The sequence below is a fragment of the Juglans regia genome, chromosome 7 (assembly GCF_001411555.2).
Source record: "Juglans regia cultivar Chandler chromosome 7, Walnut 2.0, whole genome shotgun sequence".
Lineage (NCBI taxonomy): Eukaryota > Viridiplantae > Streptophyta > Magnoliopsida > Fagales > Juglandaceae > Juglans > Juglans regia.
The window spans coordinates 37,871,888-37,899,878 of NC_049907.1; the positions used below are offsets into that span (position 1 = coordinate 37,871,888).

Here is a 27,991-nt window from a genome sequence, read left to right on the forward strand (position 1 = left end):
CCGGGTCTAACCCGAGTTAACCCGGTATGGGTTCCAGCCCGAGTTTGAAATCCGGGTCCTGGTCCGAGTATATCTGGATTCTCAAGTCGGAACTCGGATGAACAGTCTTATCCCTTGCTTCACACACCCACACATCTAACCTTAAAAAATAAATATAAATATTTGATATTTCTATTAGCCTAATTCATATTGCATACCATTTTTTATTTGTATGGTTTTAATTGAGAAGAGACATACTTTAGAATTCTGAGAGAACAGACCAAGGTTTATATCGGCCTCGATACGTGGCAAAATCTGCTTCCAATCACCTTGCTGGGTTAGTCCAAGTTTATAGAAGCGCCAGGAGAACGTCAAACCATACAATCAATAAAATCTCTTATTTGCTTAAACCCGCATTAACATTCACTTGAATTTCAAGTTTCCTCAAGATGAGAGAGGCAAGGAAGAAGCGCTGCTCACTCAGCACTCCAATTTGTTCGAAGTTTAGCTCCAAACAGGTTTTACCAGTGTAACAAATACATACTCCTAAACAAAAGGACCGTTGTTCGGATGCGGGTGGGGAGGGGGAAGTAAAAGTTTAGGATAAGGTTAAGAACACACTACCTCAGAACCCCAAACATCTGATACTCAGCTACACAAATCCTTCATTCTAATATCCATTTGAAAACAGAGACCATCATCAGGGGAGTATCTTGCGTCGGCGTCGGGGAGTCTCTCGCTTCACGTACATTTTCTCCATTTCATTGAGAGGTCGGCTGGAACCATCAGGCAAGCTGATAAACTTCCAGCCGCCACCACCTCCACGCTTCCCTCGTGGTCCCAGTTTCTCTACCGTGAAATTCCACCCCTCCGATGGGCGCCGCCGGCTGTACTTGTGGCATTTTACCTCTCCTGCCATCTGTACATGAGCAAAAGACATCATTTGAAAGGTTCCAAACAGCATTAATGAAATACATGTGACATGTATTGTCAAATTGGGATCTGCAGTACATTGTAAAAGACAAAAACTGAGAAGAGGGGGAGGGGGAGACGCACAGAGACCAAACAAAGTGGGAGAGGGGAGGACTGGGAAATCAAACAGGGTGAGCAGAAATAACTTACTTTCTTTTTGTTGAAGTTCATCCTCTGGACAAATTCTTGATAAAGCATTTCATCTTCTTTCTGGGAAATCTCATAATGGACTTCATCCAGATCTTTGGTTGTACCGTCCCAACCCTCCGGCATAACTTTGAAGTCAGGTTTGTAAGCAAGGGAAGCCACATGGAATTCTCTGTCGTGAGAATTAAAAAACCTGCAGGATGAAAGGACAAAAAAGTATAAGAAATCAAGTTGTGTATTAGAATTGAAAAAAAAAAAAAAACTGGAAGCAACGAGTGTATATTCACTCATATCAAGAAAATGCCTATAACTACTGAATGGAAGTAAATGGACATTTCTCAAACTTGATGTGGCTTTCTCTCAGAGAGTCCTGCTTATTTCAGCAAAAGTTACTGTTTTTCATTTCAGAGAAGTATGTATCTAAATTAGAATCAACGGATTAATGACCAACTAGAATATAGCTCATGATGAGTCAAGGCAGCTAACATGGACTTCAGCGGGCTCAACTGGGTTTTTAATGTAGCTAGGTTAACAATGGGCTGGTTAGACATGATTCCACAAAATATGGCCATTAACAAGAAAACACAAATCAACAGTCCGTATTTTAAAATTAAAAATTAAAACGGTAAATAAGCACATTAGTTTGCTTATACAAGAATAAACGGTTTGATTCATATCTCACAGTGATTGCAACTAATTCTTCTCACCAAGCATCCTGTAAACAAGCACATAACCAATGTAAATCACAGAAGAAGCACAACTACAATCAGTGAGTATCATTTCTCATACCATTCAGATATGCATAATAACAAACATAAATGCCACTTAAGACAAACCAAGTAATGTTTAGAACTGATAACTTACTCGGGACAAGTATCAAGCAAGAGCTCCACAGAATCGTCCAAAGGATGCCCAAGCCTTTTCTCCTCTTCCTCCTCAAGCTCCTTTAACCAAAGAATGGCATGCACTCTTTGCCTCATAATCCTAAAATCCTTTGCTAGCCTCTCAACAGTGTAAACCTCAGGATTCTGCTTGTGCAAGCGATACATCTCAGCTTTCTCAGAGTCCTTCAGATATGATCCTCTTGCACCAGGCTCTCTCACTTGTTTCAACAACACACTTGTCTCTTGCATCCTCTCACCCCATCCATCCACAAATGCCTTACTTTTGCGATTCTCCGAGTCCAGTTCCCTCAACTTATCATCAATCTCTTGCAATCCAGATATCACTGAAGAATGTGAGGAGTCCCCTCTGCTAGGTGGGGCCTCACCATCAAAATGCTCCTTGGTCAGTCCAGTTGACCAAGACGACACAGAATCCCATCCCAAATCACCCGATGCCATACCATCAAATGATCCCTCCACAGTCTTGTCCCATTCATCTTTACCATCATTTTCACCAGATTTTGCAGAGAATCCCCTCAAGCTGATTGCATCTTTTCTCAACTTGGTGTTGGTTCTCTCTGTCAAAACTCTGGCTTTAGTCGTGCTTGAGCCTAGCGAAGTGGAAGAAAAACGGGATATAATACGATGCAGATTTTGCATTCTTGAAGCAATTTCCCCACGGAGTTGGAATGGTTTTCAGTCTACACTACTAAAAAGCAACCACAAAAAAAGCAGAAACCAAAATATTCCTGTACTTAGCAAAATAGAGAGGCAACAATACAACCAGGATAACAGATACACATGCACGCACGTCAACAGCCATATACACACATAAAAATTAAGATTCATTATCAAATAGATACGCGCGCACCCACAATAAATAAAATCTATGTGTGTAGAATACCGATAACTATGATTTAGTAGCCCAAGCCCAAATCCTGCCAAAAATGGCATGAACCGCTTCGAATGCTCCGAAAAGTTTTTGAACACGTAAACACTCAAAAATCACAGCTCAAGAACAAAAAAGAAACTTCCATGAATATTTAAAATAGTGGGTGGTTTCGGCCTACAATTCCACCGGGGCGCCAGGGGAAATCCACTCCTTCAAATGGAGATCAAAAACTTTAATTCTCTACTGCTATGAAATTACCTTGCTACGAATGCTAGCTCCGATTAGCTCGCCGGGAAATTTCCTCCAGGTAAAAGTTGAGGTGGCCGACGGCAGTGACGGTGGCTAGCGATCGAAGGGTATGCTGCTATGGTTGTGACGCTGTTTGTGTATTGTTGCTGTGTAGGCGTGACGAATAGAGAAGGGAAGAGGAGGAACAAAAAAAGGGAGAGGAAAGAGCATGACAGTAAAACGATGTCGTCTCTAGGTTTATTCTGGGTGGAAAAGACGAAACTGCTCAGTGCTCTAATTAACTAATTTATGTTCTTTTCTGTTTATTTTATTTACGAAATTAATAATATGTTTACAAAAAATAAAACACATACCTCCAACAAAATGAAGACCGTGCAAATACAACATGTCTTTGACTCTATGTTTCCTAATGGCTAATTCCCTTTCACATAGATAAAGTAAATTTTTTATTTTTTACCAATGAAATGTGGTCTCTATAATTATTTATATTTAAGAATTTGAATTTTAGATTTGTATAATTCCTCTCAACTCATCTCATCTAATTATTACAATTTTTTAAAATTTTTACATAAAATAAAATAAACAATTCAATTTTTTCAAATTTTAAAATAAAAATTATATTCTAATAATATTTTATTCAACTTATCGTTAGAATGTAACCGAAGTCTCTGATGGGTGGGATAGACATAAGTAGCTTCACTAAGATTCAGACACAAACAAAAATACTCGGACCATTCAAGCCATTCTGTCTTCCCCTCAGTTATAGAAATGCAATGCATAAATATCATTTTTGCCTCACACCTGATGTCTTCTTATATAAATTGCCAATTCAAACTGTTACAATTGATGGGTTTGATACTTGGACAAATACATAAAACCATCTTGTTTTATTGATGGAAAAGTTGAGTCACAATTGTTCTCTTCATTCGTTGAAACTTGAAAAGCTAGTTATTTACGAGATTTAAGTTCCTCCGAGGCTGTGGGACCTTAAGAAAGAGGAGGACGGGTAGAGGTATCAAATGGGCCTGGGTTAGGGGCAGAGGGAGGAACAGGGCCCTTGGAGAGAGCCTGATGAAAGGGATCATGAGGAGGTCGAGGAGGAGAGTCAGAGGTCCTTTTGCTAGGCCCCGATGGAGGAATAGGTACACCTTTGGGCTTCATCCCGTAGTAGAGACCCTTGGACAGATCTCGTTCTTGTACTTGCTTGCTTTTCAGGTTGAGGAAAACTTCTCCTTCTCCTAGAAGACGAATTCTGACGGCCTCTGTATGAAAAATAGCCAGAACAAACACAAGGGCCACGCACAACCATTTTTGACCGCCTACCTCCATCCTTTTCAATTTCTCAAGCTTCACTGTCTCAATTCGATTACCATGGTGCTTTCACAGATGGCCACCCTTTAAAAGACATCCAACTATTCCTATTTTAAGATTGATATTACTTTTCAATGGTCTTCCTTTTTTTTTGATATTGTACACTAAATTCTCCATCTATTTAAGGAATGGTCAAAATTCTTGCTTATTTGAATTTGTCAACGAGGTATCCGTATCCGTATCCGAATTTTTTATAATTTGTTGTGCCGGATATTCTTTTACAATTAGGAGAACAAAACCACTATAACGTGTTAATATTTGACGCTAGAATTTATAAAGACAGTGTAAAATTGGATTCATCCTTGTTCCAGACCAGGAACCCAGGTTTTAAACCCGGGCTGGGTTAGCCCGGTTTATGATTCACACACCATACACCACACTTATCTTATTTATTTTATTTTTCCTAAACTAATAGATTTCTACTTTTCATCTACACACAACACATTTGATAAGAGAAAAAAATAAAAAAATAAAAAAAATTAGTTGTGGTATGTGGTGTGATAATGATAAGTAGATTTTTTTTTCTTATAGAAGATGTGACAGTTTTATTGTGTTCGATTCATCCTTCGTTTTTTTAAAGTAAAATTAGATGGATGATGGACAATGTTACTTCATCATAGTAAAATGGTAATTAAATGTGAGTGTGATTTGTAAAATTTTCGATAAAGTGTATAAAATTCAGAGAAGAAGAGTGTTACTCTTCATCATTAATTTTTGTTATAAGTACTCATTTATTCATGTCAATAGGTGTAGCCAAATACAAGAGAAAACACCTAGTTGGGATGCAAAAGAAAAAAAAAAAAGAATAAACCCATATGAGAAAATGAATCTAACAAAGCTCTAGCCTAAGCCCAAAGATGCGCTTGGCCCAAACCATCACCAGTGCACCAAGCCTATCCCACCAAACTAGATTTTGCCCTCAAGCTTATCCCACCACCAATTTCCCAACACACTCCTCAATACTTATAAGCTCCGAACGAGCCTACTAAAAATATACAATTGGTTTTGTCTCCCCTCTAGTCCTCCCGCGACTTGAACTACCTTGTTTATTGTCATAGTTGATTGTCCAAGTAAAATGCTTTAACTCTCTCATCGTCTTAGATCTTTATTTTGCGCCAAGTACATGACCCATCTATATTGTAGTGAGTAGTGCTGTGAATTGGTTCTTGAATCCTTCATAGGTAATCCTCACACACTGTTGTATCTCATTTACTTTGTCCAAAACTCAATCCGATGATGAATCAACTATATTGTTAATCGATGTGAGAGATATCAGGTGGATAACATTTTATACAGTCTTCGCTCCAAATTGTGGACCAAGCCTTGAAAACTCCCCCTCGCAAGGCACCAATGATAGCCTCATCCCTTCCTCCACACCAGTTCCTAAAACTTGCATCTCCTCCGCAATGTTATTGATGATGTCACCACTTTGGCCAAAGTTGTGTCGACCCACAAGATGCCTGAAGAGGTACACCAGTTACATTCGACATGAGTGGTGGAACCGTGGTCGTTATTTGAATTTTGGGGTTAGAAGAAACTCCCTCAAAATTCAGCAATCCATAGATTTCATCATGGGTGCCATCAATTTGACGAAAAGAGCATTGACTGCGCAAGTCGTTAGTGATTTCCGAGTCACCGTTGGTGAGAGGCAATTTGTTTCGATCGTCTCCACACCAATACCCAATGTAGAACCCTCTTCAAATGTAGATGACCTACTTCTCCTTTTGACCCTCCACACTCACCTGGGTTTAGATATTGAAACTGGGCCAAACCCAACTTCTTTTTTTCCTTTATCTAATTTTTTAGCATTCAACCCATCACTTAACACACCAAGCTCGCCCTTATTGGGCTTTACAACAGCACCATTACCACCTCTTAGCTCACCTAGCCCTTCAATTTTTGCTGATAACATAACAATCGCTACCTTCAACTCAACAAGCTGGTGTTCATCTCTTTTAATGTACGATTACCATTGGGAAGACCCAAACCATCCATTTCGAACCCCCTTTGACTTCGAATATTTCCATGTACAATCTCTAGAGGCTGCAGACCCCTTTCAATGCTTCCCTTCTTGCTCCCATTAGCAAACTGATTCATCGAAGCTGGACCTATATTCAGAGCTTATGCATATGATCGCCTTGCCACTGTGCTTGGACTCATGTCTTTTTGTTTTAGGCCCATTGTTGTTCTCATGAGCAAATAAATTATGTTTACTTTTTGCCAATGACCCATCTCCATGATTGTGAGGAAAAAGATCAACGAACTTCCGCAACTCGATAACAAATTTCTCCCAACCCATGCCTTAATATCCTTCCGAAATGACTAGAATCCCCCACCAACCTCCTTCACCATATTCGGTTACAGATAAGAATCTACCGTGTACGTTGGAGCATTGTTGAGCCACGAAGGTTCTATTTCCTACACACATGTGTTTGATGAATTCCCATTGTCTTTCCACCTGAAACACAGCTTCCACCATATCCACTAGCCACCCTATACCGCTACATCCCATAACTAGAGACTTCCAAGCCCTTTTACTCTTCTCCACAATTTTTATTGAGGACCTCCATTTCTATAGTGAACATTCGAGATCTTGGATTCCACCCAAAAGTACACAAACTGACCCATAATGACGTGAACACCAAGTGAAACAAAGAACTATTCCTGACAATGATTGTTGGAAATAGCCATTTGTGCCCTCATTCCGCTGGAGCAACGAACCATTGGAAAAACCTCGCAGGTTTTAGATTCTCAGTGATCTGCTCCCAACGATTATGAGAGAGCTTCGATTAAGTGAGACTATAGATATACTCCAATGATGCAGGAAACACCAAATCTAAGATTTTTCTCCACCAAATATGTGCTGACGAAGCCAAATGGAAGGCTTTCTGATAAAATCCCTCTCTCCAGAGGGAGGGCCGTCGCCAAAGTGTCCTTAGAAGAGTCGTTGGAGCTTGTCAGTCTTGTTTGTGAAGGAAGGGTTCCTAAGAGGATCCTAGTCGCGAGAGTCCGTTAGTCTTGTCTGTGGTGGTGGCGGAGCCACAGGTTCGACGGCGCCTGGCAGATCTTGTTTCTCTCTCTCATCGTTAATTTTGTCATATTTAATCATACTTACTAAGATATCATTTTAAATGATTGTTTATTTGAGTGATTAATATATAAAACCACCAATATAATGCAACATGTAAGCAATGTTATAAAATCAAACATAAAAAATAGAGTTATTTAAGCTGGTGTGTAATATCGCTTAAATGATAAGATTTGATTTATAAGTATAAAGCATAACATTCATATCATTTAAATGATAAGATTTTAATTTTAAAATTTTTCTTTTAAATCAAATTATATTATATTAACAACTTAGATGTCCACTACAGCCGAATTTGAAAGTAATATTTTTATTAAAAGTATCATTTCTCTTCGGACAAATATTACGGATGGTGAAAATCTCAGGCCACTTTAATTCGGGTCCAGATTGAAAGGTAAAGTTTTTCTAGTCTCACTTTATCCACCGGCTGCAGAAAAAAAAGCAACTTCCCCCAATACCTACCTACCGCCTTAGATTGCAACGACACAGAAAAAGAAAGAGAAGTGAGTGAGGGAGATAGAGAGCGACCGGGAGAGTGGGAGACAGTTCCACCAAGGCTGTCTTGAGTGAGAGCCAGCTCTGAGTTTTGGGGTCTCCCAATATTTCCCAACTTGGACTTGCCACAATCCGATCGACATTGGGCAAAAATGTGTGTTTTCTCCGATTCTTAATCCCAAACCTTAAAAACCTTCGATTTTAGCCCCGCGCTTCTTCATGGCTCCGAAATCTTCAGGCATGTTTCTTCGTCCCTTTATTTCTCCGTCTGATTAGCTTCTTTGTTCACTAGCTTATGTATGTCTGATTTTCTGGTTGGTATCTGAGAAACTGTGGGAGAGGCCAGGGGTAATCTTAATACAAGTTTCAGGTTTTCTTTTTATTTAACTGATTTTATGTTTTTCTCGTTTATTGGAGCGCAATCCGACTATTTGGGTTTGTTGACATGTATTTTTTCTTTCAGTTTTTGAGGTGTTCTGAAATTGTTGGGTTTCTTGGGGTTTTTTTTTTTTTTCTTCGTTTTATTGATTACCAAACGCAGCGTGAATGTAATGTGAACCGCACATGCCTTGGTCAGCTTCGTCTTTTTCCGTGCTCTTTGAGTTATGCTTTCCGAACACGGCCATTTAAGTCGTGTTAGTTTCCTCGCTATGGAGTTTTTTTAAGCTGATACTATATTTTTTCAGTATATTTCTCATGCTTTCTGATTCGTTTCCTGGAAAATATAACTTATATCTCATATTCTATGCTAATTTGTTTGAATAGAAAAGCTTACCTAGAATCGTCTTGTTAGACCTCAATAAGCTTAGTATTAAAAGGAACAAATGGAAACCTTCAACGTGGCATGCATTTGTTTTCCGGTCCAAGTAAGCAAAGATGGTTTTGGAACCCATTTTGGGCTGAATTTGCTCTTGCGGTAAAGCTAGTTACATGGAATATTTCCCAAGTTTGGCACACTCCATCTGTAGCTTGATAATGTGATGATTTTTGAGATAGTTATGCTGTAAATATTAGAGTAGGGGGGAGACCGTATGTTGTGGATTCACACGAGGAAAGAGAAGTTTACTGTTAAATCTTTCTATAAGGCTTTGACAGTCCTACAGCCCACTTTCTTTCCATGGAAGAGTATATGGAAGGTGTTAGTGCCTTCTAAAGTTGCTTTTTTCACTTGGACAGCTGCTCATGGGAAGATATTGACGGTTGACAATTTAAGAAAACGAGGTATGGTGATCATGGAGTGGTGCTACATGTGTAAAAAAAGTGGAGAATCGGTAGATCACTTGCTCTTACATTGTGAGGTGGCTGGGGAGCTTTGGGCTGGTATTCTTAGAAGAGCTGGGCTAAGTTGGGCTATGCCCAAGAGTGTGGTGGACCTATTAGCATGCTGGAATAGGTCTCATAGTAGTGCCCAATTAGCAGCCGTGTGGCGGATGATTCCTTTGTGCTTAATGTGGTGTATATGGTTGGAAAGGAATGACAGATGTTTTAATAACAAGGAGCGTGCAATGGGGGAAATCTGGAACTTCTTTGTCTTCTCTATTTTCCAGTGGTTTTCTGCTATTGTATTGAGGGGAGGGAATGTTCATGAGTTCTTATCTTCTTTCTAGTCTATTAGAATGTAATTAGGTGCCTCTCTCAGTATATTCCCTGTGTACTTGGGCACTGCCTAATTTCATTCACATCAATAAAAATTATTACTTATAAAAAAAAAAAAATATATTAGAGTAGTTTCTGCAGCTCTATCTCTTAAGTAAAATGTATGTGACCTCTCTGGAAATTCTTAACCCAACTCCTTAGCGGCCATTGTTAATTATTTGCCTTAATATATTGATTGCATTCCTGATGGTGTGAAATATAATTTTCTTACATTGGGCCTAATGCAGGCGTTGCTGCATTTGTCTGAGCTATCTCTGGCTTTTAACCAGCTGACTCAGGTTTTTGTCATAAATATCCATGATAGCAAAGGGCTAGTGGAACCATGGACTTTTTCCAGACTTTTGGTCATCTTAAGGGTAAGTTTAATTCCGCGATTTGTGCTGTCTTAATAGCCTTGCCTTTCCTTGATGGGATGATGCAAAAGATGTCACTGAAGGTGTTGTCTTGACCCTACAACAGATGAACTATTCGACGTTAATTTTCCTTTTTTGATTGTCTAGAGTTACTCTGTGGTGTGACGATGGTGTTTCATTAGTGCAATGCTGTTTTGACCGTGAGACTCTTAGGTATCTATTTAGATTATTCCCTTGCTTTCACTTTTTTCACGAGGACCATCCTTAAGTCTGCAATATTTGGGCAGAGTGTATGTTACTAGCATGTTAACTACTTTGAAAGAGTTATGGCTTTGCAGTTTATACCTCTTTTCTCATTCCTTTTATTTTCATGTAATCTTTGCTGCTCACAATTGCTGTTCAACTATTTTGAATTTGGAACCTGACTTTACGTAAGTGTGAACTTTCTAAGGTCTATTTTTTAAGCAAGTAATTGTTAGATGTTGAAATTACAACAAAGCCGAAGGTCTAATTCTTATCTTCTTGCAAATCTAGAATTTGTAGCACAATTCTCATATGTTGCGATCAAATGTTGTTTAGACAATCTGAAAAGCCTTTTCTTTTGGGTGGAGGGAGGGAGGGAGGGAGCAGAGGATATGCATATTAGAAACACATGGAGGGGGTACTAAAATCACCATGCTTATGAATGATTCCATTTTAGAGAGTGATAACTGGTGTGTGAGTTACAGAGGGAGGGATTTCGGTTCACCCGACCCAAATGCACACATTTAATTCATGCTCTTTTTACCCCTCTCCAACAAATTATGTTCTATAGGTATGGCTCTTGGACCAGTTTGACTTTGATGTCTATGAAGATCTTGATGTGGTGAAGATCTTGATGTGGTGAGGTCACTATGGGAGTATGGTGTGGAACACATGGCTGTGAGTATGACACTGGATTTTTTTAAACTTTTTTTAAGGGAGAAATATTGAAGGTGAAGGGCATGGGAATTGTGGAATGAACTTGAAAGTATGGGTTGTGTTCAGTTGGTTCTGGAGTTGGATAGCTTTTTTAATTTTTATTTGTATATTACATGGAATCTCACCAAGTTAGGATGGGCAGTTTGACAATGAGTTGGAGGAGTGGCTTGGGGAAAAATGTGAGGAGTAATTCCATCCATTTTTGTTATTCTCACCCTTTTTTCTTGACAATAAAAAAAAAAAATCTTAATTTGTCAAATTTGTAAGTCTAAAATTGCCAATTTACAGATATTCATTGACAGAATCCTTTGATATGGACTGAAGTGTATTTTAAAAATGTTGAGGGAGATCAATGGATTTTCGCCTAAATCCAAGGGGTGTATTTTATACTTGAATGTTGAAATAATAATAACATAAAAAGCAATGAAGAAGCTTCTTGACATGTTTCAACCTGTAAGTAGATAAAGGGCATGCTTGGACAAGTTGGACTGGAAATAGATGGCAATATTAGGTTTGAGCATGTGTTTGTTTATTGTCACATATTATTTTCTTTCACAAAAGAAATTACTTGTTTCATTGCTGAAGGCTGGCTTATATATGGTTGCAGGTTCTTTGTGCAATCAGTTATTATTATTCATCATTTGGTTATACAGTTTTCAAGAATTAGTGGCCTTGCAGATGCTGCTTGCACCTACTCATACTTCTTCCATGTCAGAGCTAGCTAATCCCCCTACTACTGGACTGTTTGATCCCGTAGAAATATCTCCCGCTGTCATTCCCCATTACCCAAATCCCCGTGAACCTTTGCCACCTATGTACCCAACCTTTCCTACCAGATACGAGCCAGTTCTAACAGGAAAATGCCCTGTAAACTTCACTCTTATATCAAGTCTCATGGAAAAAACAGCATCTGATTGTTCTCAACCATTGGCGGCACTTGTAGGAAATGTAATATGTTGTCCACAGTTTAGTAGTTTACTTCACAACTTCCGGGGCTTCTACAGTATCAACTCTGATAAGTTGGTTTTGCAAGATGCTGTTGCTAATAATTGTTTTACAGACATCATTAATATCTTAGCTAGTAGAGGGGCAAGCAGTACGTTACCTACACTTTGCTCCGTTAAATCATCGAGTCTTACAGGAGGGTCTTGTCCAGTGAAGGATCTTTTTTCCTTTGAGAAAACAGTGAACACAAGCAAATTACTGGAGGCCTGCGGCACTATAGATCCTCTTAAAGAATGTTGTAGACCAGTTTGCCAACCTGCAATTATGGATGCTGCTCTTCAGATATCAGGAAGGCAATTGACACTCAATGAGAATAAGAATATAGTGGGCGAGCCTTATCCAATTGATTCTCTTAATGATTGCAAAGGAGTGGTTCATTCCTATCTTTCAAGGAAACTTCCGTCAGATGCTGCAAATACTGTGTTTCGAATATTATCTGCCTGCAAAGCCAACAAAGGTAGTGAGTTATAGTATTTCCTACGTTTGTTATATCTAAATGGCTATAGTGGTTGTCTGTAAGTGTATAGGAACGTTATTAGATAGCAGATGTATACGGTTGTCCAGTTCTAACATTGTAAGGCATCCTTCAGGTGAATGAATAACACTAGTCATAAATGTAACGGGAGGAAAGGTGTAGGCATTCTGTTATAAGCTTAGATAGTTTATTGTATCAGTTCACCTTTTTCCTTGCTTGTCACATGGTTTCATCATTCTTGAAGATTCTTGTTTCAATTTATTTGTTTGTTTGATTTATTTTATATCATTTTTTTTCAAATATATCCAGAAGGAAGCAATGAATAATGGCCAGCCAAAAGATGTAACTATTAAACATCTTATTCCTTTTCAGTTTAGCATTTTATTCATTTTCCTCTTAAACAAACGTTGCTTATTGAAATTTTATATTTCATTTTATTTTAATCACTATGTTATTATTATTGAATGTTGACTGGTCACTAATGGGAGGTACCCACACTCATGCATATGTAGCTTTTAACCACAACCAAGAACTAGCAAGCATGAGATTTAAAACTTCAGGTTGTTGTGGTAGAGCAGAAGCAAATAGTATCAAGATTAATGTTACCTGGCTTTCAGAAAGAAATATGACCAGCTTTTCATTTTTTCATCTCTATTTATGTGTGTTTGATATAATTCAAATGCAGTATTTGTTGTTGCGGTTGGTTTGCTGTCCCACTATATATATGTTTTATGACTTGTCGGTGCCATTTAACTCCTAAATGAAATAAACATTACTTGTGCAGTGTGTCCTTTAAGTTTTAAGGAGCCTTCCGAGGTTATTGTAGCATGTCGTAATGTAGCTGCTCCCAGTCCTTCCTGCTGTAGCTCATTAAATACTTACATTGCTGGAGTACAAAAGCAAATGTTAATAACAAATAGACAAGCCATAGTCTGTGCAACAGTGTTCGGATCCATGTTACGGAAAGGTGGGATTATGGAAAATATTTATGAGCTTTGTGACGTTGACTTGAAAGATTTTAGTATCCAAGGTATATTTCGTGCTTTATTGTTCTTGTTTTCTGCCGTTGGTCATAACTTTATTTTATCTGGCCCTGAACCATCTCTGTCTGTGGATCTACATGTGCACTGGAGCAGTATATGGACAACAAGGTTTGCTACTGTTTCTGCTTCCTTATTTCAATCTTCATCATTACTGTTGTTGTTCTCTCTTAGTGTTTCATATGAAAAGATTTGCTTTAGCCTTATATTTTTTTATAAGTAAAGGTACCACATTTAATTAAAAGTACTTTGTGTTTGTGGGCTAAGGCTCTTGTACTGAATGATGATAATTTTCAGGATTTGCTTTAGGCTCAATTTGTTTCTAGTGTGAATTAGGTATTTCCTTTGTATACGTCATGTGTACTTGGACTTTGCCTATTCATGGTAATAAAATTTTCTTATTAACTATCAAAAATTAAAAGTACCAGGGTGCAACCCAAGCAAGCCTATTTTAAGGAAGGTTTGGGTAGCAAGAACTACAAAAATCGACAAAAGATGCAAATCGGGCATTGTTGTGGGGACCATAGTCCATTCCTAGAAAGGTTTAAGCATGGCTGTTTTCAACTCTGGCAGCATTCTCTCACAGTCTTCAAAGTTATGGGCATTAAGCTCCTTTTACTTAATGTGGAGCATTTGCTTTAGCATTATGGGCATTGTGTCAGCCTTCAAGATATATTTGAATGCCTGATGCTCAGAGCACATGGTTGGGAATTGGATTATGTAGTAAATGCTAGCTTCCAATTTTTGTGGCTTTTCATGAAATAACATTTATCTGGTTGCTTTGTCAAACTTCTTGTTGCGATGTCAAAATGGTAATAATTATGTTGGATGATATTGACCATCTGAGGTGGGTTAGGGAAATTTCCTGGTACACTCAAGTTTTAGGCTAGGTTTTTGTGTTTTGTTTGATGAATAATTGGATGGTGATAAAAATAGAGTTAGCATTCCTGAATGTTCAATAATTGATGATTATGTTTTTTCACTTATAAAAAAAAAGGTTTTTTTTTAATTAAAAAAAGGATGGTTATGATTTTCATTGGAATGCAGGGTGTCTACTTCGGAGCTTGCCTGCAGATGTCGTATTTGACAATGCAACAGGCATCAGCTTTACATGTGACTTGAGTGATAACATTGCCGCCCCATGGCCTTCGTCGTCCTCAATTTCATCTGTGTCTCTTTGTGCACCTGGTAAGTTAATGAAAATATCATTTTTACCTGTTGTTTCTACTCGCAGTTTTAGAAGATTAATATAACCAATGTTAAAATTCTGAGATTAGCATATTTGGAGTTTGTTCTAGTGTGTCCATATCCTTATTGATGTTATTGAATTTTGCAGAGATGTCATTGCATACACTACCGACATCAGAGGCTTTAAAAAATTCTGGTGTGTGCCATTGCTTTGTGCAATTTCCAGCTCTCTTAAATTTAGTATATCATTGGTTTTCACAAGCACAAAATGTGATGAAAATAAAATGATGCATAAAAAAAACATTTTGCCTCATGTATGCGAGATGTTTGAGTTGCGACTTCTGCACTTATCAGTAAAGATTTATACTTAAAAGAAAAGGATGTGCGATGTTGATTATTTATGAAAATGGTTGGTGGTGTCTAGCGTGCTGGAATTCAGATTTGGCACCGATTCATATGTCACAAAGGATTTTATACATATACAAAAAGTAACATCATTTACATTTACATTTACATTATTAGTTTTTTTCAGTTCCCACGTACCATTGCAAATACAAAATGTTAATTGAAACACATGCACACACACACCACCATGTTAAACAGGTTTTCATCAGATGAGCATTTTGATATACCCATAGTTCACTTTACCTTTTATGCTTGCAAAATATGAAGATGCTTGAAGATTATGAACTGTCTCTCTTATCTGTAAAATGTTGATATTTCACTTCGTTTTATATTTTCTTGGATTCTGGGGAAATGTCATATTTGAGATTCTCGTACTTGAATGCTGAGATAGATGAAAAGCTTCAATCCCATTTAAGAGGACCAAGATCTTTCCTACGGAACTGTTTGCCAAGATGTTGCTTTCATTTGATGAATAGCAGAAGACCATTGCACTATAAAACCAATAATTTGATTAGTTTTTTATTTTTATTTTTTCCCGAAACTTATTTATTGTCCAAGAGGAAATGACATTTGATTACAATGCTATAATGCAGGTTGTGGTGGTGGTGAGTTAGAACTGCTGGTACCCATTTTTTCATTGTTTATTTTCAGTACATTGTTGTACTGAAGGAGATTTTGCTTGGGTTGAGCTAGCTCGAGGTTGGAAATTGGTTGTGGATTTTTTGCATGTATATTTTGAATGAATAGCCTCCATGTATAGCAGCCTTGCTTTGTTTTATCCGCTCGTCTGGCATCTGCCCATTCCTTTTTAAGCTGTTACTCTCTTCTCCATGCATTAGGTTGCCAATCCATTAAGTATACCTATGCTTATGCTGCACAACAGAGTAAGCCATACGCAATTTTTTTCTGTACTTAATATAAAAATAAATATTTTTTCCTGTTTTCCAATTAAATACAAATTACACGAGCTAAACCTTGTATACATGATGAGAAATGATTTCGCTACAGACAGATCTACAAAAGTAAACTTACAAATTAATTTGACTTGATGCGATACGTTAGATTGTAAAATCACTTATATTGTAAAATAAATAGATTCGGGTACAGATAGTTTGGACCGATCAGTGTAATTTAGGTATTTTTTCTTTCATATATTTTTTAAATATCTTTAAATATTATATATATATATATATATACAAATTTATTAATAATCATTTCTTAACAAAAAAAAAAAAGGGAAAAAGACAAACAAACATGCATCGGATGTTATGGAGTGGGAAGGAGAAAAGGGTTGGCAATTGGGGGACGATCATTCCACAGTCATGGACTCAGAAATACGAAAAAGACAGTCTGTTGGATAGCTTTTAACGGTGTTTGCTAACGTATTTTTCCAAGTGATGTGCTGTTTATCATTTTTTTTAAAAAATATATTTTTTTCTGTGTACTTTGTGTATTAAGAGTGTCTTTCAATGTCAACTAAGTTTATTCTATTTTAGAGGAAAATTCTATACTTTGTATTAAAATTCCTATTAAGAGAACACTTTCTTTTACCATATATGCCTTGCCAATAACTGGTTTTTAGAGAAAATGCGCGTTGAATCAAAATATAAAAGATAATTTAAATTTAAGACTAATTTCTTAGATTAAAAAAAATGTAAGATATTAAAACAAATCATGAATTTAAATTTAATTAAATTCAAAAATTAATTTTAAGTTCATTCTTTATATGAGAGAATGACAAAATTCTCACATTCTTAAATGCGGTTTGGATAGTGAGATGAAATGAAATGATTTTAGATGAAAGTTAAAAATTAAATAAAATATTGTTAAAATATTATTTTTTAATATTATTATTGTTTTGAGATTTGAAAAAATTAAATTCTTTATTATATTTTTTGTAGAAATTTAAAAAAATTGTTATAATAAGATGAGATGAAAAGAAATATTTTCATTATATAAATGGGGCCAATCGATACATAATTTTTAAATAATATGTACCCAAAATGCGTATTTACTAAATTCTTTTTGTATCGAAATATCTAATTTAATCGAGTAAGTTGATCTCATTCAATCAAAAGTTAGAAAACTTTTATATAGATTTTGAAAAACTATTTTAAAAGTATCATGTAGATTCATTGGCCCTTAAAACCAGGTGGATCTTAAATTATTAAAAATGCATATTAATTTATATAGATAATTGTCCAAAAAAAAGGGAAAATAAGTTTATGTTATTCAGGATTTTCTTTCTACAAAAAATTTTCAAACCCCTCGTTTCCTTTCTGTATTTAAAACGTTTTTATTCATAAAATTACAATTAGTTAAAAAAAATGAAGTACGTACGGTTCTGCTTCTAAAACCCCTCAACTAAAACCCTAGCCAGCTGTCTCTCTGGCTCTGGGCAACCCCCAGAATCGATCGATATGGCGAATGCAGAGTTTTTCCAAACGGATTGCGAGTCGATTTTGTCACAAATTAAGCACCAAGAGAAGCAGATGAGACTCAAAAGAAGGTCAGTTTTTTTTTTTTTCTTTTTAATATCCTTTTTGGCATTTAAATTTCCTTTTCCTTGTATATATGATTGTGCTTGTTAAGAATGTGTTTCTTTTATACTCTTGTTCCGGATTGTCCGCGATCAAAATTTCTTTTTTTTTTATTATGTTTGTGTTCGTAAAAAATGAGAAGTTATGTTTTCCTCCACAAAGGAAAAAATAAATAAATCGAAGGCACTTTGCAAATGTATCGGTTCTTCTGATTGAAGTTTACTTTTCCAGCATTACTCTAAAGACTTTGAGTAATAATGTGAATTTGAACGAGTCAGGGACGTGGGTTCATTGTATCTTGTGCGAATACTTGTCTACAATTGATTAGTCTGCTGCTTTCTCTTTAAATTGTGCATAATACATATGCCATTGTTTGTTGGGACATGATATTTCATGTATGAGCTTATCAAGCCAAATTTATCATATGAATTTGATGCAGATGGTTGATGGGGCTTCCTACATCCAAATCTGACAGAAAGCGTTTTGAAGAACCTGAGTTTTTGAAACAGAGGTGAGTGCGACAATTTTATATCTTATAACTCTGTTTGTTTCTTTTGATTATTGGCTGAAGCCCATTTTTTACATATTAGACTAATGGTTTTCATGTTGTCTCAACAGGACTTTACCCGAGTCGTTGCTTAGGGAAGATGATGTAAGTTTTCTGTGGTAGAAATCGCTTTTATACTTAATGGGTGTTCTTGATGGATAAATAAACTAAGCATGTAGAGCATCATGGCATGGTGTGTTTAGAAACCGCCGTTATACATTGTTGGGTCTTCATTTTGAGGCAGTTGTTAAATAAATACTATGAACGGCCATATCTTATTATTGAGTCAGTTCAATAATGTGGTTGGTCATTATGATATCTTGCTTGTAAGGTTTCGGAGGCTTAATAATATGATTCTCCATTGTTGGGTCCCTGCTATCTGTCCAATTTTGCGTTTTACATTTTGGGATACACAATATTCCCTCCTGTAAGCTGATGATTTCCTTACTATCTTATTTTCAGATATTCTACGAGACCATAAGAATGCATATAGAAGAGGCCTTCGGAGCATGTAATGCTGAAGGATGGCACAGTGTTAATGAAGATCATATGGTATTGTCTGGCACTCGCAGTATAACAAGAAAAATTATGTCACACCTTGATGATTTGACCAATAAGGGGCTATATCTTGTTGCCACGGTTCTTACAAGAGGCTCTCGCGAGTTTGAGAAAACTCGTTGGAAGATGAAGAAGGTAATTAAAGATCTTCTTCCAAAAGTTTTGGGAAGCAGAAATCACAGCCATCAAATTAGCATATGCAGACAGCTATCTCAACTTCTCAGTGACCCAAAAAATTTCCGAGAGAAAGGTGTGACATTTTTTATGTCTAGATCCCAATCCCATCATGCTGCTGTGAAAAAGGTCCTATCTGGACTAAAAAACTTGCCTTGCGAGATCCTGATTGCGATGTACAGGAAGCTTAAAGGTTCCCAAGCAGGCATGCCTCAATTATTGCCTCGCAGACATGGATGGGGTCGAGATTATTTAATTAAACAAGTGAGGAAATATAGCGAAAGGATGCTTTCAGAACTTGGTGAAGGGGACGAGTTACAAGAGCCACTAGCCAAAGCAATGTCAGTACCTGGCTTGCTGCTAAAGCTAACACCAGGTTTTCAAAATTCCTCTGTGATAGAGTTTTACCCATTCTCTTCAGAAGTAGAAAGCCTGCAGAATGAGATAGCAAAGGCTATTTTATTACTGAAAACAAAGGTTAGGTTACCGGTGCTGAAAAACTTGCAACTTTTATTAGACCCGAATGCCAAAATATCAAATCGGTCTTTACGGACAGCAATTAGGAAAATGTTGACTGAATATCTCTTTGAGTGCAGTGAAATGGATGCCATTCCAAAGTCTATATTGGAAACTCTTGCTATTATCAATAGTACTTGTAAAAAAAAAATCAATAGTAATTCTCAAAGTACACTGCTTGGATGCTTTAGTAAGGAGAAAGTTGAAGAAGAAGTAGAATGTATATTGAGTGTGAGTGCTCTGACAAAGCAGATTGTGTTGGATTTGCTGCCTGACCATGACTTTGATCAAGAATTTACTGATGCATATATGGAGGAATTAGAAGAGAGTGATGATGGTAATGATGACGATGATGGCTGGCTCCTGGAAGATAGAAGCTGCCGGAGTAGTAGGTCTCGCTATACTGATTCAGTTGATGAATTAGAAAGTACTGCAGAGTCAATACCATTCAATGTCAAGCCACCTACTTCTATGACCAACGGGAGCATCTCTTCCTCCCCATTTACCCCCCAGAAAGATTTAAATGGTGGTTCTGTTGAGGGACTTAAACCTAACGATTTTAGTGGAATAGATTCTATCAATCCTAATAGAATCATTCCTTCCTCTTTATCCTGGAAATCAGGATTTCATAGCAGGATGGTTGACGTGGATATGAACCATAACAAAGTTGAAGGTATTGGCAGATCTTTCATGCCTACAGATAGCAATTATATCCCCTCACCTGTTTCAGCAAACCAAAGGTGCGAGAGATGTGAACCTGAATGCAATTCTGGAATAGCTCCAGCAAACACTCCACCTTTCATTTCTTCGAACTTTTCATGTGGGGAACAAACAGCTAATGATGACAAGCAAAGTAAATGTAAGAACCAATACCTTGCCATCCAAGAAGTTTGTGACGAAACTAGTATGGTTGCCTACAACCTCATTGGTCATTTGCTGGAGAAGCTAGCACAAACAGAAGGCTTAGATTTGGACTGGAGAGACCATTTGTATTTACGAGGTGATAATTCTATGGAAGAAGATTCTCTAGGTATTGGAGTATCTTTTTCCCTTCTTTTCAATTGAGCTCTGTGATTAACATGAACAATCCTCAAGGGGGGATGAATGTCCATCATGACATTTTTTTTTTCTATTATTATTTATATAACATATTGCAATTACATGTAAGAGATTATTTCTCTGTATGTCATCTGCTTTTTTTTTAAAGGATAAAATTGTGACCCAGCCTGCCGTGATTGTTGATCCAAGAATTGAAATACAAACATCTAAAAAAAGTTGATGGCATGCATGGTATAGGTTGTGGATCTTGCAGGCCTGTTAGATTTCAATTCAAGTTTAGAACTTACTGTGGCAGAGTATTTCATGGACAAGGGATCTGAACAAACATTAGAAAAGCCAAAAAGATTAAAAATTAAAATGGATGTGTAAGAAAAATAAGGATTTCACCATAGGTGTTATGTGTATATCAGAAGTACATTCTTGTACATGCTTAAAAGTTGAAGGTGTTCAATGGATGGATTTAAACCAATAATATCATGCTATATCAGAAGAAAGGCTGAAATGGTCTTTTGATCTTGCGTGGTTCCAAGTTGCCAGCTAATGTTTGCTATCTCTTTCCTTTTCATATTCTAATATGCTTAAAAGGAAAATATTTGATTATGTTTCCCATTTACATTTGCAGTGGGAAGGGAAGAGCAGAATTTATCTGAGGCGTATGATGGAGGTTCAGTTGTTGTCCGAGTAATTGAAGAGCAAATACCTTCCTTTCCTAAGAGGTATTGCTACTTATCCATTAAGATCTGCTTAAGGCAGGATTGGTGTGACCTAGATGAATAAGTGCAATTGTGCGCCCAACAGAAGTAAAACGTACATTTTTTATAATATATAAATAGTTCTAATGGAAAGATTCTTATATATAATTTAAGAAGTTGAACTTTTATTACCCAATTTTACTTATAAATAATATATAATTTAAGAATTTCATATAACAAATTAGTACTTTGAACAGTATATTTTTCAAAAGATTGAAAGAACTCTATTTGGGCTCCTGAAAAGCATAAGAAAATCATGCCTCATGCATGCATAGGTGAATGCACTTTCACTTAAGGTATCAAAACCACTTTACTCTTGGAACTTTATGTTCTGCTCTTTAAGAGTGCCTAGTTGTGCTTTTAACAACACTGGGTAGGATGTTTATTCTTTCACTCTCAACTTAGTCTTAATGCGGTTAATCATTAATATCAAATTTTAACTGTCTTGTTGGAAGTCTGATAATTAGGCTTGATTCAAGTCAAGCATTCCGTTAATGGAGTGAAACTGTTTATTCTACATTTCTAGCTGAGCTAACTTAAAACATTGAAAGGATTTGTTAGATTACTTTGTGGAGTCTTTAAAGAAATTTATGCAAAATAAAAATACAATTGGAATCATTCTCATAAGTAGGAGTAACCTTTTTGTTCTACGAGTGCAGTGGAATAGAGAAAGTGAAGAAATTGTTGGGCTTATGATAGCATTCTTTGAGGCTTTGGTGGTCATTTTCAGAGGTCCTGACGGTTGTTTGGAATGCCTTTGCATTTTTTTACCAGCTTGCTCATCCCTTCTGAGTTCTGACATAGAGGTGAGTGTGCTGTTTGTGATCCTCCTTCGAAGCATTGACATCAATAGAGTTCAGTTGTGGCAGTGTGACAGATGACTGTTGCCCTTAATACAGGTCTCGTTCTACATCTCATGGGTTTTGAGCTTTATCTCACTTGAATGGAAATCCAAATGAAGAAACCCAGATTTGAATATTGCGGACATTTTAAAAGACATATGACCCGATTCTCCAAATGGAAAATTGAGTTCGAAACCCCCTAACCCTTGTATCAAAAAAAAAAAAAAAAATCATCATCATTTCATCGTTTCCTAGTATAGCATTATTTGATCGAAGAACTATTTGTTAGATGATGATTAAAAAAATTGATTGAGTATCATGTTTAAAGAAGTAATTAAAGAAGAAATTGATGGTTAAGTCTTCGTGTTTAGATCGAATTAATTTACGTTTTTCATTCCGTGTTTGCATGTGGGATTTTCGTGTTGTTGGTTTCATAAATTCATTTCAAGAACTGTTTTGCATTAGCTGTACCTCGTTTGGTAAATCAAATCAATTATATATATATATATATATATATATATTTTAAAGCTGTGATAAAAGATAAGAAAATTTTATAAACCATACTACTATCCTACTAAGTAAGATGTGGTACATTTATCATCATTGAATGATCATTTATTGCATATTTTTTTATTATTTAATGGTGATGAATGTGTCATATATTATTTAGTATGATCAAAATAGAAAAAGAGTGTGTTGTATAGTATTATTTTAAAAAGATATAGTGAGACGAAATATTTTTGGAGAAAAGACGAGAATTGAGCTGGTTTACAACCCCGGCAATATTTTTACTATAACTTTGAGTATTAGAAACTAAGTAATTATATAAAAGAAAAAAATGATCAATCATGGGCACACTTGTCGTACATACAATTTTTAAAAAACTAAAAAGTATCCAATCAACATTTCGTTAGTGAAATATATTAACAAATTACAAATGCTTAAAATGAAAAGAACTAGATTTTATTAAAAAAAGATCAACTTCATTAAAGTTATAAGACTAAAAATAGGCAAAAATAATAATAAAAAAAAAGATTACAAAAACAGGATTTTGTTTTCAAAATAATAATAATAATATTAAGCTTTTTTACTACAAAGCATATTATACTCCTCTTTTTTAATTTTTTTTCAATTTTTTTTTCTTTTTAATTTCATAAGTTTGGTTATTGTGTATAAAAAGCTGAATGTTTATATATATGACACGTTTCTGTATGCTATTACACAATTGCCACATAAATAACTTTATTTAATGACTTTAACAGAATTGGGACCGAGAAAAAAAATGATCAAATTCTAGGGACCATTGCAGTAATTTTTCTATTATTTTTAGAACCCCGTTAGTTTAAGCTCAGAGTTCGAATCGCAAAATTGGAGCGGATCACATGGTTTGTGGCCTAGAGAGATGGGTAAGTTGAAGAGCCCTGATATGTTTAAAAGACTGCAAATTCAAACTGGAGCCACCTCCAAATTGAAGCGCGAGCTAAAAATAACTTATGGCCAACATTTCATTATTTCACTAAAAGATTCATGTAGCTGAGATCTTAAGCCTCAGTAGTTTGGACAGCCCATTTATCCCGATGACCCACAACAGCAAGGACTTACAAATGACTTCACACAGTAGAGAGAGAGAGAGAGAGAGAGCTTCATCTCAAGCAACCACATTGCAATTGCATCACTTGCCCGCGTCATTTTCCCAAACATTGTCCCAACCACCACTTGGAGCTGCCTTTGCTCCTTCAATGTAGTTCTGGTTTGCGTGGGGATTGTGAGGTCCAGGAAGTGGAAGTCCATTGGGGCCCGGTGGCTGAACCATCTTGTGCTTGGTTCTGATGCCCAGAATCCTCAACACAAATCTAGCTAGCTCTCCGTACAATAAACCAGAGCGATCAAAAAGCTGCAACAAAAGCCCATATTAATGCTTTGATAGTGCTAATCTACTCGGTTGTCAAATTACATTGGCTGATTTGGTTACGTAAAATCAAACTATTTCATCTCATATAATCATTATAATTTTTTTAAATTTTCATATAAAATATAATAAATAATTTAATTTTTTTAAATCTCAAAATCAAAATAGTATTAAAAATTTATATTATAACAGTATTTTATTAAATTTTTAATAAAGAATCTCATCTTACCTCATCTGAATTGCGTAACCAAACAAAACCTTAGACAACTTACATTCCGAGGATATGATACAAAATGAAACTTTCTAGTACTTTTTAGTTTGAAAAGCACTGTCACAAATATCAGTCAAAGACGCTACAGTAGCTTAAATGGATTATATCTTCTGGATCAGTCTTTTGAATCATAAATGCACTTGAAGAAATGTCTTCTCCTGAAGTCATATCAAGTGGTGCTAAAGGCTTATATTCTGCTACAAGTGGTGCTAAGTAGAGCTATTACGCAAAAACTTAGGACATCCCAGAAGCTGAGCTAAAAGTCAGCCTTCTCAACTCAAATATTAATGACGACCATATATTGATACAAACGTCAGGGGTCAGTGCGCAGAAGCTATCACATATTTGCCCAGTGGTAACTAATATGAAGAAGATTAGAGGTGGTTTTACTTTATTTCCATAAAAAAATGCCATAAAGAAAAACAAAAAAATGGATGTCGATTCTACCAGAATTCACAGTATATGGCCAAATGAAAGGAAACAGGATGGAGAAAACACCTGAAGCATTGCAGTCATAAACATATGAAAGGCCTGTGTATTCTGGTCTATGAGAATCGAGATCCTACCAAAAAAGTTTACCACACCCTGCATCTGCAACAAAAGAAAGTCCAATAATAAGTAACAGCATAACCAAAATATTTGTTTTTTATAAGTAAAAAAGCATAACCGAAATACTCTCACCCAAAAATGAAAATGAAGGGCAAAGAGAGTATATTACAACAATCATGGGCTAGTATAACTCCTTCTCACAATGTTCCGCACAAAAATGATCTTCATATAAGGTTGATTAATCATCGAAAGCAACAACATAAACAAATAAGAAATCCATTAACAAAGAAGCTAGACACATCTGAAGCAATCCATTAACATCATGGTCAGAACTAAATGCCCTTTTCTAGTAATAAGTAAAACGGCAGATAGAAAAATGTGAACATATGAAGGTAATTTTATATTTGTCTGACACATTGAGTTACCAACTTGAAATGATTTTGAGTACTAATCATCTGGAGAGGTTTTACGAAACCTTTTATCTGGTATGGTCATCTGACAAATGCACTTTTTCCTTTCCTTTTTTTTTTTTTTTTTTTTTGGTAGGATTGAAGATGGTAAGATTTGAATTTTAAGATTAATCATAACTCCATCTAAATACCTAGGCCATTGGCCAAACCCAAGGGCAAGTCTGTCAGACTTCATATATAAGGAAAACTATCTATAGGTACTATGTGCACGATGTGCTTGTCATCCTACCTATAGAAAGAATTAAACAAGACAAGTATATGTCTTACCACCCGAAGAGCTGAAATCCAAAACCCTGGAGGAGACGGAGGAGCACCATATGGATTATTTGGATCTTCAACTCCATTAGGACCACCCATACCCATTCCATAACCACCCATACCCATACCCATACCCATTCCATAACCACCCATACCCATACCACTATTATACATCCCACCACCATACATGCTGGAAGATCCATAAAGCCCTCCATAACCTCCCCTATTCATGTTGTTACCGTACATACCCCCACCATACATTCCCCCTACACCACCATATGAACCTGAGCCATACATTCCAGAACCATAGCCAGAGTTGTAGCTCACATTAGAGCCATAACCTGTAGATTTGGGGGCAATTTTCAAAAGATCCAGAAACAACCATAAAAAAGGGGAGGGGAAAAGAAAAGGAAAAAGAAAAAGATTTCCATTAAAGATCAGTAAGTACCTCCATAGTTGGTAGTTCCATGACTCTGCTCCCAAGGCCTCGTGGGAACAGGCCTGCTAAGGGCGTTCCTGTTAATAGCAGCATTCTGACCAGAAGTAGAAACTATTTCTCCTGGTTTTGCAGTTCCTGAAGCCTCAACTACATCACTCGTGCTGCCCGCTGATGGGGGTTTAAAAGGTGCAGGGCCAGTTGAGCCACCTGCTCGCTCCCAGGGTTTTGGTGGAGGGCTATTAGCTGCAAAATGTAATAACATGACTTAATTTTCATAAATGTTGCTATTTTTGAAAGAAAGGGTTGACTGATGACCCCATCTTAACCAAGCAAAGCGTTCAAACAAAAAAAATGAACACAACATATTTCCAAGTACCATCTGATTGTGTGAACGTTACTAGCATTCAACAATAACCTAACGTCAAAGCATTGATATAAGTGGGAAAACACTTCCAGGGCAGTAAAGCATCATGTTTTCCAAGCATCTTCAACAGATATTCAAATAGACAACCAACTCAGGTTTAGTAATACACGATCCAAACATTTATCACAGAATATATAGTTTATATTACTGCCTAATAGAAAATTGAGGAAAACCGCTACCTTATTAACAGTACCTCTCATGCAACTATTAGAAACTAGGATGCCTGAAGTGAAACTATACCCAAACCTCTTACAAGACAACTTATATCGTTTCACTCCAGTATAAGCCCAAACCAGAATTCACAGATGCATGAATCGAAAGAGTGGCCAACCTAGAAGGCAAACAAAATTCTTATATTTATGCATGTGCGTGCGTGGCATAATCCTACAAACCACTTTCATTCCAATATATGAAATGTGAAACTTTTATCACCCTTGGATCCTCTATTGTCTTTTAAGAAAAACTCAATGATTGATGGACAATGCCACATCGTCAAAGTAGGATAAAAGTCGGATGAAAGTTTTTACTTGTCACACAAAAAAAAATAAAAGAAGTCGGATGAAAGTTTGGTATATAGAATTTTTGAAGTGTCTATTTTCCTGCACGGAAGGTTTCATTCCGCGTGGGAAAGATTTTCTAAGAGAAAAATTTACCTTGGAAACAAGCGGGGCAATAAAACTACTCGCAGCACGTAGTCAGATGTACGCACATCGATATCAAATCGAATCAAGCAAACTGAATCAAATCTTTTTTTTTATATATATAAGTAACAAAAAAAAAAACTGAATAAAATCTTTTGGCTCTGGAAAGAACAAAACAAATGAATCAGAAGATTTATTCTTTAGAGAATAAGGAAAGCCGAAAGCCGATTGTTCAAAACTCTGATTACTTTCGTTTTCCATAATTCTCTCGGCGACCAGACACAGCCTGACTTCAAACCGAAAGTTTTGGAGAAAAATATCACCAATTCAGCTAATTGAAAGTTATATCCAATATCAGAGTAACTCATCGGAACCCCCAAAGTAATCAATCACTAATCCAAAAAAAAAAAAAAAACGTTACGAATACAAAAACCAATAAATTGAATATGAGAGAGAAGAATTAGAGGACTTTACGAACCGGACGGCGGGCGATTGGAGTCCATGGGGATTGCAGAGAAGCGGCATAAAGAGATAACGGACGAAGGTTTTTGCTCTCTTTCCTTCTATTCACCTAAAGCTCTTTATTTTCTTCTCGTCGGTACACGACAATCCATGTAGGTTGTTGTTTTGGACGAAGCTGTATCTGGATCGTCCATCTTTTGGACCCCATTCATTTGATATAAACATTGCGCTCTCCAAGACATTATCTCGCTTATTTTTTAAATTTTTCAACGTTATCACATCTAATTATTATAATTTTTTAAAATTTTTATATAAAATAAAATTAATAATTCGATTTTTTTAAAATTTTTAACTATAAATAATATTAAAAAAATATATTTTACTAATATTTTATTTAATTTTTAATTTTAATTTTATCTCA

General features: G+C 36.3%; 4 protein-coding genes across 14 annotated transcripts; 2 read left to right on the forward strand and 2 right to left on the reverse strand.

Moving 5' to 3' along the window:
* Positions 1-353: 353 nt before the first annotated feature.
* LOC108980367 (protein GAMETE CELL DEFECTIVE 1, mitochondrial-like) lies at positions 354-3,328 on the reverse strand. 3 transcript variants are annotated; one of them, XM_018951278.2, is made up of 4 exons: positions 3,133-3,328; positions 1,963-2,688; positions 1,102-1,291; positions 354-898 (listed from the first exon to the last, which is right to left on the reverse strand). In XM_018951278.2, the coding sequence occupies exons 2-4, from the start codon at positions 2,640-2,642 to the stop codon at positions 680-682; spliced, it is 1,089 nt and encodes a 362-aa protein (XP_018806823.1). In that variant the 5' UTR covers positions 2,643-2,688; positions 3,133-3,328; the 3' UTR covers positions 354-679. The 3 variants fall into 3 exon arrangements, with proteins under 3 accessions (XP_018806823.1, XP_018806815.1, XP_018806835.1); XM_018951270.2 differs by having other exon boundaries at positions 1,963-2,691; XM_018951290.2 differs by having other exon boundaries at positions 1,963-2,593; positions 3,133-3,309.
* Positions 3,329-7,953: 4,625 nt separating this feature from the next.
* Positions 7,954-15,971, forward strand: LOC108980343 (uncharacterized GPI-anchored protein At1g61900-like). 5 transcript variants are annotated; one of them, XM_018951235.2, is made up of 8 exons: positions 7,954-8,315; positions 9,961-10,089; positions 11,654-12,508; positions 13,311-13,556; positions 13,663-13,677; positions 14,614-14,754; positions 14,903-14,950; positions 15,753-15,971. In XM_018951235.2, the coding sequence occupies exons 2-8, from the start codon at positions 10,056-10,058 to the stop codon at positions 15,824-15,826; spliced, it is 1,413 nt and encodes a 470-aa protein (XP_018806780.1). In that variant the 5' UTR covers positions 7,954-8,315; positions 9,961-10,055; the 3' UTR covers positions 15,827-15,971. The 5 variants fall into 5 exon arrangements, with proteins under 5 accessions (XP_018806780.1, XP_018806804.1, XP_035548238.1 ...); XM_018951259.2 differs by having other exon boundaries at positions 7,999-8,315; positions 13,311-13,493; XM_018951243.2 differs by lacking the exon at positions 7,954-8,315 and adding an exon at positions 10,901-11,007 and having other exon boundaries at positions 10,014-10,089.
* Positions 15,972-17,501: 1,530 nt separating this feature from the next.
* LOC108980324 lies at positions 17,502-22,499 on the forward strand. 5 transcript variants are annotated; one of them, XR_001994389.2, is made up of 7 exons: positions 17,502-17,668; positions 18,139-18,210; positions 18,318-18,351; positions 18,709-20,524; positions 21,176-21,269; positions 21,965-22,111; positions 22,205-22,499. XR_001994389.2 is itself a non-coding variant. In XM_018951217.2 (7 exons), the coding sequence occupies exons 1-6, from the start codon at positions 17,580-17,582 to the stop codon at positions 22,102-22,104; spliced, it is 2,130 nt and encodes a 709-aa protein (XP_018806762.1). In that variant the 5' UTR covers positions 17,502-17,579; the 3' UTR covers positions 22,105-22,111; positions 22,205-22,499. The 5 variants fall into 5 exon arrangements, 4 of the variants coding, with proteins under 4 accessions (XP_018806762.1, XP_018806743.1, XP_018806755.1 ...); XM_018951217.2 differs by having other exon boundaries at positions 22,080-22,111; XM_018951198.2 differs by having other exon boundaries at positions 21,965-22,499.
* Positions 22,500-23,628: 1,129 nt separating this feature from the next.
* Positions 23,629-27,762, reverse strand: LOC108980316 (peroxisomal membrane protein 13). Its single transcript, XM_018951185.2, has 5 exons — positions 27,587-27,762; positions 26,053-26,286; positions 25,614-25,945; positions 24,826-24,918; positions 23,629-24,041 (listed from the first exon to the last, which is right to left on the reverse strand). The coding sequence occupies exons 1-5, from the start codon at positions 27,609-27,611 to the stop codon at positions 23,820-23,822; spliced, it is 906 nt and encodes a 301-aa protein (XP_018806730.1). The 5' UTR covers positions 27,612-27,762; the 3' UTR covers positions 23,629-23,819.
* Between the last annotated feature and the right edge of the window lie 229 nt (positions 27,763-27,991).

Coding starts and splice junctions, on each gene's coding strand:
- LOC108980367 (XM_018951278.2), bottom strand. CDS start 2,642: ATGCAAAATCTGCATCGTATTATATCCCGTTTTTCTTCCACTTCGCTA. Junction 1,292..1,962: donor TTGCTTGATACTTGTCCCGA/GTAAGTTATCAG, acceptor TTCATCCTGCAG/GTTTTTTAATTCTCACGACA. Junction 899..1,101: donor TGAACTTCAACAAAAAGAAA/GTAAGTTATTTC, acceptor GCTCATGTACAG/ATGGCAGGAGAGGTAAAATG.
- LOC108980343 (XM_018951235.2), top strand. CDS start 10,056: ATGGACTTTTTCCAGACTTTTGGTCATCTTAAGG. Junction 14,755..14,902: donor TGTGTCTCTTTGTGCACCTG/GTAAGTTAATGA, acceptor TGAATTTTGCAG/AGATGTCATTGCATACACTA. Junction 14,951..15,752: donor AGAGGCTTTAAAAAATTCTG/GTGTGTGCCATT, acceptor GCTATAATGCAG/GTTGTGGTGGTGGTGAGTTA.
- LOC108980324 (XM_018951198.2), top strand. CDS start 17,580: ATGGCGAATGCAGAGTTTTTCCAAACGGATTGCGAGTCGATTTTGTCA. Junction 18,352..18,708: donor CGTTGCTTAGGGAAGATGAT/GTAAGTTTTCTG, acceptor TCTTATTTTCAG/ATATTCTACGAGACCATAAG. Junction 21,270..21,964: donor ATACCTTCCTTTCCTAAGAG/GTATTGCTACTT, acceptor CTACGAGTGCAG/TGGAATAGAGAAAGTGAAGA.
- LOC108980316 (XM_018951185.2), bottom strand. CDS start 27,611: ATGGACTCCAATCGCCCGCCGTCCG. Junction 25,946..26,052: donor TGGAACTACCAACTATGGAG/GTACTTACTGAT, acceptor CCAAATCTACAG/GTTATGGCTCTAATGTGAGC. Junction 24,919..25,613: donor GGATTTCAGCTCTTCGGGTG/GTAAGACATATA, acceptor CTTTTGTTGCAG/ATGCAGGGTGTGGTAAACTT.